This window comes from Acanthisitta chloris, unplaced genomic scaffold (genome assembly GCF_000695815.1).
Source record: "Acanthisitta chloris isolate BGI_N310 unplaced genomic scaffold, ASM69581v1 scaffold70, whole genome shotgun sequence".
Classification (NCBI taxonomy): Eukaryota; Metazoa; Chordata; class Aves; order Passeriformes; family Acanthisittidae; genus Acanthisitta; species Acanthisitta chloris.
This window is the reverse complement of record NW_008649716.1, coordinates 20395-30761: the sequence shown is the minus strand read 5'-3', so window position 1 is coordinate 30761 and position 10367 is coordinate 20395. Positions and strand designations below refer to the sequence as shown.

Here is a 10367-nt window from a genome sequence, read left to right as displayed (position 1 = left end):
GAAGGAGGGGACAGACACCTCCCAGGGCATCCCCCAGCTCGTCAGCAACATCAATGCCTGCCAGGTGATCGCAGAGGCCGTGCGCACTACGCTGGGGCCTCGTGGCATGGACAAGCTCATCGTGGATGACAGGGGTAAGCTCTGGGCTCTGCCCTTCCACAGCCACAGAGAAAAGGGATTTGGGAATAATGTCCCACACTCAAAGTGTCTGTATTTCCTTGTATCTTTGTATCAATTAAACCCCACATTTGCATATATGTAGATTTCAGTTTCCTCACCCCACACTAAACTTGACCCACACCAGAGGTTCAGTTTCTGTCTCAGTGTCAGTTTAATATCTTAACCTTGGACTCTGCTGTGGAATAAAGAACAATTGTCAGACCAACCTGAGAAGTGCCAGTTTGCTGCCTGCCGGCCTGAGCTGAGGCACCTGGGGTGAGATTGGGTAGTTCCAGGGTTAGTGGGACTGGATGTGGGAAAACCCATACCAGAAAGGAGTGTCTTGACCCTGGTCTTCGGGTATTTGTGGCCATCTCTATTTATGTATTTTTAAATGAATCTCATCTGTGGAGTCTCTCAGCACTTGTTGCTGAGTGTGGAGTCAGTTCCCATTATTGAGTTGAATTTTAATCTTTTTTTGGAGTGTGATTCAGGGATGAGGCTTGTCCCCACTCTGACAAGACCTGTATGAAGTCACCAAACTAATTATTGTTTGCTGTTTTTATTTTACTGAAGGGTGGGGTGGAAACTCTTAGTATTATGTTTACATAGTTTTTACAAATAGGGAGTGCAATAAGTTGTTAAAAAAGATAATTAGATCTAAATTTATCTAATCACTAATATGATTTCTAGTCTCTTTCTTCAGATGAGTGTCAGGCTAGAATATGTTTCTATCTGTCTGGGGAGGCTGTTGGGAAGTAAGACGAAAATAAATTCCAACCTTTGCTGGTATGAGTTGTTCTGCACTCAGACTGACTTCACTGGATCTGCTCCCAAAATGAGCTGAAAAGACACTGTTGAGATGAAGCAGAGGAACCTGCTGAGACCCCCTGAGACAGTGCCAAGGGCTTTACTCTGGCAGTCAGGCTTAGACTTCCTTTTCTCCATCAATCCCAGGCAAAGCCACTATCTCCAATGATGGTGCCACCATTCTGAAGCTCCTCGATGTGGTCCATCCGGCTGCGAAGACGTTGGTGGACATTGCCAAATCCCAGGATGCAGAGGTGGGAGGAGATCCTGGCTGTGCTGGGAAGTGCAACAGGCAGCAGCAAGCTTGGTGGTGTCAGTGCTTCCATTGCCTCTGTGTTAACTGTTGGAAACTGCTCATGGAGTGTTTATTGATCACTTCTCTGTGATAAATTCCAAATGTTTTATGCTGTTTCAGCCAGACCTGATGGGTGGTCGAGGAACTTCAAAGATGCCAAATTCATGTTTTCTGAATATATGTGACTGGGAAACAAGGCTTCACCCTCACAGGAACTGTCTGAACTGAGCCCTTGTTAGTCTTAGACCAAGTGCAGGTGCTGTACCTGGGCTAGGGCAGCACCTGGGATCAGTCTACGCTGGGAATGAACAGATTGAGAGCAGCCCTGAGGAGAACTTGGGGTGTTGGTGGATGAGAGGTTGGACATGCCCTGGTCATGTGCACTGGCACCCAGAACCCTCTCTGTGCTGGGCTCACCCCACAGCAGGTGAGGGAGGATTCTGCCCCTCTGCCCTGCTCAGGTGAGACCTCACCTGCAGTGCTATCTCAGCTCTAGGGCACCAATAGCAGAAGGATGTGGAGCTGCTGGAGAGAGTCCAGAGGCGGCCATGGAGATGCTCCAAGGGCTGGAGAACCTCTGCCATGGAGCCAGGCTGGGAGAGCTGGGGATGTTCAGCCTGGAGAAGAGAAGGCTGCAGGGAGAACTTCCAGCATCATCCAGTGCCTAAAGGGGTTCCTGGAGAGCTGGAGAGGAACTTTGGACAAGGGCATGGAGTGACAGGACAAGGGTGAATGGCTTCCCACTGCAGAGGGCAGGGTTACAGGGGATATTGGGAAGAATTCTTGGCTGTGAGGGTGGTGAGGCACTGGCACAGGTTGCCCAGAGAAGCTGTGGCTGCTCCATCCCTGGAAATGTTCAGGTTGGATGAGGTTTGGTCTACTGGATGGTGTCCCTGCCCATGGCTGAGAGTGGAACAATGTGATCTTCAAGGTCCATTCCAAACCAAACCATTTTGGGATTCCATGAATCACTAGGGAACAAGTGTGAGGAGAGAAAATTCTGAAATCTGATTTCTCTGAAAGCCCTCCCATGGTTTTGCTGCTGTCACAGCATGTGGGTGACAGTGTTCCCTCTCTGTGCAGGTTGGTGATGGGACCACATCCGTAACTCTGCTGGCTGCCGAATTCCTGAAGCAGGTGAAGCCCTACGTGGAGGAAGGGCTCCATCCCCAGATCATCATCCGTGCGTTCCGCACGGCCACGCAGCTGGTAAGGCACTGTGCTCGAAGCTGAGGGGGGATTGGCTCCTCTGGGGAGAGGAGTTCCGTGCCACAGAGGGACTATGACACACTCCAGGGAGAAAACAGTAATGGGCATGGGGAGCGACAGGAGGAATCTCCTGATGCCTTACTGCAGGCATCAGCTGCTTTTCTGCTGTCAGTGCCCAGTTGTTACCAGCTAGTACCTCTGGAGTCCTGTTGCTTCATTTGTGTTGTTTTCCAAGGAAGAATGTATGAATGGGAAAACTCATTTCCCTTTCTCCTGATCTCTACTACTCCTTAGTAAACCTTATGTGTTGTGAATGCTATTGATCCCATTAAGCTGAGTTTTTGGAGGTTAACTCCCTCAGTAGCCCTGTGGCTCCCCAGAGCTCTGCTGGAAGCAGCAGAGCAGCCTCTTCCAGTCACAAAATCAGGTTTGAAAAGGCCTCTGAGATCATCAAGTCCAATCTCAGTCCTTTACATTGATGCGTTTCCCAAAATGACTGTGCTGGAAGGGGTGGAATACCTTACAGCTTGATTGATGTTGAAACAGAGAGTAAAAGGTAACATGGAATATAAAGTGAAGTTGGAGACTGATCAGCTTAGGAGCATAAATCATTCATCCAGCTGTTGCCTTGTGTTTTGACAGGCTGTGAACAAGATCAAAGACATCGCTGTTTCCGTGAAGAAGGAAGATAAAGAGTAAGTTTCCCTTCCAGGTCACCTGGTTGTATTCCTGGCATTCAGGAATCTGTGCTTAGGGTGTTCCTGACCTGTGCTGTGGCTCTGGCTGAGGTCAAACTGAGCAGCTGCAGCCACACACTGGGGTTTTTTTGGGGTTATTCTCAAATTTTGTTGGAATTTCCTTCTCCTCTGGAGGTGATGTCATGCTCTCACTTGGCTGCAGGGAATAATTAGGACAGTGTCTTTCAGCACACATGGAATCTGAGCACCAAAATAAGTGGCCTGATTTCTTTTTCACAGCTGTGGAGACTCAAAGCTCTTGCTGCAGTCCATAGCAATGTTAAATGCTCAGCATTTCCCTGAGCGTCAGATCCCCTTTTAGCTGTTGCATGCATGGAGGTAGATAGCTCACAGCACTAAGAAAGTGATCCCTTCTGGGGTAAGAGTACTGGAGTTCATTCTCCCTGGATTTTAGTCTCTTGTCTGCTTGATCTTGCTAATACTGGTAGTAATTTGAAGTATTTCAATTGAATAACCATCTTAAGAAACCAGAGTGACTTAGCCAAAACAAATGCTGCTAAAACCAAACCAAATGCTGTCCTGTGATGGGACATACAGTAATTCCCATGGTCCCAAGAACTGGAAACATAGGGTCTGGCAGTTGGATCCCTATTTCCCTGGTGTCCCTTGTCTCACTCACTCTGTTGCATACATTACCTGCCAGAGGAGGTTTAGATTGGATATCAGGGAAAATTTCTTCCCCGAAAGGTTTGTCTAGCCCTGGCACAGGATGCCCAGGGCAGGGATGGAGTCACCATCCTGAAGGGCTTTAAAAGCCATGTAGATGTGGTACCTGGGGACATGGTTAGGGGTGACCGTGGCGATGCTGGACCCAGTGATCTCAGAGGTCTTTTCCACCCTGAACAGTTCCCTGATTAATGAAGTCACACAGTGTTTTGAGCTTGTGAAAAGATTAGGGATGTGAACAAGCTTTTATTTTCCCTTTCCTGCAGTGAGCAGAGGAGCCTCCTGGAAAAGTGTGCAGCCACAGCCCTGAGCTCTAAGCTGATCTCTCAGAGCAAGGAGTTTTTCTCCAAGATGGTTGTAGATGCTGTCATGATGTTGGATGACTTGTTACAGCTCAAAATGATTGGAATAAAGAAGGTGCAAGGAGGAGCTTTGGAAGTAAGTTCTGTTGGAGTGTGTCCTGAGGAATTAGGAGACAGTGATCACAGCTGTGGTGGTGAGTTGGCTCTAGCAGGAGTGCAATGCCTGTTTGGGATTTCCCAAAGTGAAATAAAGCTTAGGGAATAGGGCAGGATTTCTTTTCTATAGGTAGGGAATCTGGTTTTTTTTGAGCTAAATACACTGTTACCTCACTGCTCTCTCAGGAATGTTATTCCTGATACAAATTCGAGTTATATCTCTGCAAATAGTTAAATGTTTTGGGGTTTTTTTAAATGTGGGAAGTCTTTGTTACATCTGGACCCAAAAGTCCTGCTTGTATGTAGGAGTACTGGATTGGGAAAATGCAAGGAAAATCTCATGAAGGAGCTGTTCTAGTGGTGGGCAGGGCAGGTGAGATGTGTGGTTTATGCTATAGTGCTGGAATACCTCTTCTGTACAGGAACATACCTGGATATTTCGTAGGCTGTGTGACAGCTGTGGCATAGGAGATTTAGATCCTGATTTCTTTCCCAGCCAGGAAGTCAAAGAGTTCACTTCAGGGGTTAGTGTTGGACAGGGCTGTCCTGCTGCAAAACAGTCCCAGAGGTGATGATGGAGCTCGGGGAAAAAAAAAAAGAGAAAAAACCACCCCAACCTCAAGCGAGGCTGTGGATGAGGAGACTCCATATTCAGATGTAGGAATGGGAAAGACATCAGGGAGGGAACAGGTTGCTCCATCCCTTGATCTTCAGGTTCTGTGTAGCATTTTTGGCTGTGCTGTCTCAAGGGGCAGAGAAGAAGTGCTGTAAACTGCTTTTGTGAGCACAGAGAAACACTGGCTGCTTATTCCCTCCAAAAGTGGGTTAATCAAAGGAGACAGCTGTTGGGAAAGGCTTTGTAAATGAGGCCTCTGAAAGCAGGGAGTCTCCTGAGGGAGTTACTAACCCTGTGGAGAAAACGTGAGGAGGCTAACACAAATCCCTGTGTTCAAGGACTCGCAGCTGGTGGCTGGAGTTGCCTTTAAGAAGACGTTCTCATATGCTGGGTTTGAAATGCAGCCCAAGAAGTACCAGTCTCCCAAAATTGCATTGTTGAATGTGGAGCTGGAGCTCAAAGCTGAGAAGGACAATGCTGAAGTCAGAGTCAACACTGTGGAGGTAAGTGCCAAACAGAAGTCTGTCCTGCTTCCTCATCCCTGTGAGACATGGTGGCTGCTTATCCAGTGGGATAAAAATAAGCTAAGAGGGCTGTGAAGATGCTCTGTAGGCTAGGGCATCTCTTCTGTGGAGCCAGGCTGGAAGAGCTGGGGATGTTCAGCCTGGAGAAGAGAAAGCTCCATTCAGGGAGATCTTGGAGTCTCTTCCAGTGCCTAAAGGTGCTCCAAGAGGCCTGGAGAGGAACTTTGGATCAAAGGGCCTGGAGGGACAGGACAAGGGGGAATGCCTTCCCACTGCAGAGAGCAGGGTTAGATGGGATATTGGGAAGGAATTCCTGCCTGTGAGGGTGCTGAGGCACTGGCACAGGTTGCCCAGAGAAGCTGTGGCTGCTCCGTCCCTGGAAGTGCTCAAGACCAGGTTGGATGGGGCTTGGAGCAACCTGGGCTAGTGGATGGTGTCCCTGCCCATGGCAGGGGCCTGGACAAGGTATCTGTTGAAAAGGTCCCTTCTCACCCAAACCATTAGCAATCCTGTGATAAATAGGATTGCCTTCTGCCCATCCTTCCTCTTTGAAAATACCTGGTGGGTTGTGCTGCCTAATCTGGGAGAAGGATATGGCAGAGTTGGAATCACAGCAGGTTTTGAGAATGTTTCTGTGCCCCAGCTGTGCTGTGCTCAGACATCAGTTGTGTGATGACTTCCTTATGCCTAACAAGTGGCCTTCCAGGGAAAGCTTATTAAGCAGTGCTTGGAATGCTGGAAGAGCCTCCTCCAGATTGAAGCGAAGTCCCCATTTGGGCAGTGGCATAAAACAGTGACCCAGAATCACCTGAGTGTTAGAAAGCAGCTGTGTGTCAGGGCTGCACGTCGTGGTGTTCACAACTGTCTGTAACATAGGTGCTTGTCCCTCTCCCCTCCCTGCCAGGACTACCAGGCCATTGTGGATGCTGAGTGGAACATCCTGTATGACAAACTAGACAAAATCCACAAGTCAGGAGCCAAGGTTGTGCTGTCCAAACTTCCCATCGGTGACGTGGCTACTCAGTACTTCGCTGATCGAGACATGTTCTGTGCTGGCCGTGTCCCGGAGGAGGATCTCAAGCGAACCATGATGGTAAGTTACCTTGGCTCAGGGTAAAGACTTTGGATTTAGATTAAACAATTCCAGGCTGCTCGTTCCCAAAACAGGGCAGCAGTTGCCTGAACACACTGTTCTTTACAAAAGATGGATAAACACAAGGCTGTTCCTTGATGGAATGAACAGTCACACACTAATTGCATCCACACTGCTTTTGTGTTTCTCTGGTGGTGTTACATATTAGGGTCTGTTCAATGCATCAGTAGAGGTTTATTTTCCCTGGTTCTTGCCTGTTCCATTATGAGGAGTTTTTTTCCTGAGCTTTTTGTGGATTTCCAGGACTCCCAAGCCTGTGAGTCAGCACTTGAAGCAGCAGAATCTTATTTTGCTGTTGAGGATTGTTTCTGATGTTGATATCCTGCCTAGATCCATGAGATGGGAGGGAAGTAGAAGGGTTTTGCTGAACCTGGGCTGCAGGATGGATTTGACATCAGCTAAGCCACTAGAATGTCTCTGAGGAGTGGGAGCCTGCTGGGCAAATTGTTTGTTTGTCAGTGTTGGTAATTCCCTGTTTCACCTCCTTTCCCTGCAGGCCTGCGGTGGATCCATCCAGACCAGTGTCAATGCCCTGTCAGACGATGTTCTGGGCCGCTGTGAGCTCTTTGAGGAGACTCAGATTGGGGGAGAGAGGTAAATACTCCACCTGTAAAGCTGTAGTACTGTGCAAGCAGTCTGATAGCAATTGGAAAAGTTTGGCTTTAAGTGTCGTCAGGTTTGAGCATCTCTGAGGGTGTTGGTATGAAAACAAGGTTGGTACAAACAAGTATTTTGTTGTATACAGAAACTGCTTTTTGAGGCTGAGGGAGGAGGCAGGAGCAAGATTTCATCTAAATCTTACCCCTTTTATATGCTTTTAAAATGCATATTCGTTCCCCAGTGCCTTGTAGAGAGCACAGTTGCATTTTTTCATTCATGGAAGCAGCATCTTCTGGGGTTGATTGTGGCACTTGTCTGATGTCCCACAGTGACACTTTACTGTCAGTACAAATGAAACTGGGGGCTGTATCCTGGGATCCTTCCTGTTCTGGAGGAGGAATCCTCTTTGGGGCTTGTGCTGACATCTGTGTTCTTGCCAAGTGAAAACTGGAGCACCAGTTTAGCACAAAGCCCTGGCAACAGGGCTTTAGGGTCCTTTTAAGGACATTGAGGTGCTGGATCATGTCCAGATTAGGGCAGTGAAGGTAGTGAAGGGTCTGGAACATAAGTCCTATGAGGAGAGGCTGGGGGAGCTCAGCCTGGAAAAGAAGAGGCTCAAGGGGGACCTTTTCACTCTCTGCAACTCCCTGGCAGGAGGCTGGGGCCAGGTGGGGGTTGGTGTCTGCTCCCAGAGAACAAGTGACAGGACTAGAGGACATAGTCTCAAGCTGCACCAGGGGAGGTTTAGGTTAGACAATAGGAAGAATTTCTTCTCAGAAAAGGTGATTAGATACTGGAATATGCTGCCCATGGAGGTGGTGGACTCAGCGTCCCTGGAGATGTTTAAGGAGGGCCTGGATGTGGCACTTATTGCCATGGTCTAGTGGACAAGGTGGTACTAAGTCTTATGTTGGACTTGATAATCTTAGATCTTTTCCAACCTGATTAATTCTGTGAGTGAGAAGAGAGTGGATTTTCCTGGGTCACCTTGAATTTCACTTGTGTGTTCCCTGGCTCTGCTCCTTCTAAGTTCAAGATCTGATGGGCACTGAGGGTGACATGGCTTCAGGCTTGGATCTGGCCTGTCAAGGACTCTGTTCCCACACTGAGTAATAGTGGATCCCGTCCAGCAGCAGCACCACTTCTCCGTCACCATAACCCTTCTTGAATTGTGCCTTTGGCAGGTACAACTTCTTCACAGGCTGCCCCAAGGCCAAGACTTGCACAATAATCCTGAGAGGTGGAGCAGAGCAGTTCATGGAAGAGACAGAACGGTCCCTGCATGATGCTATCATGATAGTCAGGAGAGCAATCAAGGTAAGGACCAGTAGAGCTACTGCATTGGTACTGGGATTGTCCATCAGACCTGGCACAGCTGTAACTCCTTCTAGAAACCTATCACACCAAAGAAAGGTTGGCTGAGATCTTTGTGGAGAGACCAGGAGTGAGTAGAATCCAATTGATTAACTCAAGTGCTGCTCCTTGGCCAATGTGGTGTTGTCTTGGCAGCATTGCCAACTGCTTTCCAGGCACTCGTGGTGATTGCCTTCTCTTCTGTGCAGCTGTAACTTGTGTTTGCTCCATCATACATCCTAAAGGAACACAATCTCCTAGGAGTGTTGGTTGGATCTTCAGGAGATTTGAACAGCAGGATTATGTCATGTGTGTGTCCACAGAGCCACTCATTCCCTGTCTTGGTGACCAGTCTGAGGGGGTGACAGTGCCCTGGCTCTGAAGGCAGGGTGGAAGCACCAGGAGAAGTCCAAAGACTCTCTGGGTGTGTGCTTGGTGCTGTGCGATGCTGCCAAGCTGTGGGTGTTTCTGGTTAAAAACATCTCCGAGGCTGTGTGTCCTGAGGGGCTGGGAAGAAGCACATCAGGATTTTGGAACTGTTGCTTTTAGAAAGAACATTCTGATCTCCCTCCTGAAAAAAACTCAGCAGAACTCATCTGGAAGTGCTGCTGTCAATATCTTTAATTTTGACTGCTTTATGGAAGTGAGGGAAGTTTTCCCAGCTGGAGGGGACTATGGGCTGCCATCCTTCTCCAAATCCCCTTAATCCCATGTACAGCTGGGATGAGCTGCTGGTAGCTGCCACTGGAGGTTCTTGGCTTGTTCCTGAAGCTCCCAGCAGTGCTGTCATGCAATCCCAGGGATAGCAGCAGCCTGGGCTATGGGGCTTGTGGGTCTGCATGGCCCCACATGGACCCTTTCCTGCTCTCCCCTTGGAATGAGAGTGTTTCCTGTTTCCTTCCAGAATGACTCGGTTGTTGCTGGTGGTGGTGCCATAGAGATGGAGCTTTCCAAGTACCTCCGGGACTATTCCAGGACCATTCCAGGCAAGCAGCAGCTACTGATAGGTGCTTATGCCAAAGCCCTGGAGATCATTCCCCGCCAGCTCTGCGACAACGCTGGATTTGACGCCACCAACATCCTGAACAAGCTTCGAGCCAAGCACGCACAGGTAAGGGGGAACCGAGGGGAGAACCAGCTTCATGTGTGGCTCCTTTTGTCCTGGTTTTTTTTTTTTTTCCCTGGAGTCTGTTGTATCTGGTGTAACTCAGCTGAGCCCATGTTAGGCTTGTCCTCTTTGATTAAACAGTTTTGTTCGCAGCTCAAGTGTGGGCTCAGCGCAGGATGCTATAAAAGGAAAGGATCTGCTTTCCCTTTGATCACAGCTGTCGGGTGACTTCCAGAGCTTGGAGTTCTGATTTGCTCCTTGGAAATGCATCATTTGTCAGGAGGGAGCTTGTGTATTAAACATTAAAGGAATCAGAGGGTACAAGTTGGCTGAGCTGTGTGTTTTCCAGAGGAGCTGCAGGATGGAGGTCCCAAGTGCTGCTCTTGTGGAGATCCTAATTCCAGCGGTTGGAGGTTGCTCTTTGGCTTCTGTTACTCCCACCATGTTTCCTCTTATCTTTTTGTCCACAGTGTGGGGTCATTCCCATCACATTTCATTCTGATGGTGGTGGTGGGATTAGGGGGAATACCCCAAAATGAGTGGGGCTGTGGGCAGGGGAGCGAGGCAGCAGCAGGTGGGACTCAGTCCTGTGAGGCTTCTCCAGCTTCATTCCAACATGGAATGAGCCTCCTATTTGATGAGGTGGTGTTGGCACTGT

The 10367-nt window shown here is 48.7% G+C and overlaps 1 protein-coding gene across 1 annotated transcript in view; it reads left to right on the top strand.

Moving 5' to 3' along the window:
- Nucleotides 1-6: 6 nt before the first annotated feature.
- CCT7 (chaperonin containing TCP1, subunit 7 (eta)) overlaps nucleotides 7-10367 on the top strand; it is an 11563-nt gene continuing 1202 nt past the window's right edge. Inside the window, exons 1-10 of the mRNA XM_009075101.1 lie at nucleotides 7-134; nucleotides 1117-1223; nucleotides 2348-2473; nucleotides 3116-3168; nucleotides 4164-4335; nucleotides 5310-5474; nucleotides 6400-6588; nucleotides 7145-7242; nucleotides 8433-8565; nucleotides 9506-9712. Of these exons, the coding sequence (XP_009073349.1) occupies nucleotides 107-134; nucleotides 1117-1223; nucleotides 2348-2473; nucleotides 3116-3168; nucleotides 4164-4335; nucleotides 5310-5474; nucleotides 6400-6588; nucleotides 7145-7242; nucleotides 8433-8565; nucleotides 9506-9712 (1278 nt within the window). The 5' untranslated portion in view covers nucleotides 7-106. The remainder of the gene's footprint in view (nucleotides 135-1116; nucleotides 1224-2347; nucleotides 2474-3115; nucleotides 3169-4163; nucleotides 4336-5309; nucleotides 5475-6399; nucleotides 6589-7144; nucleotides 7243-8432; nucleotides 8566-9505; nucleotides 9713-10367) is intronic.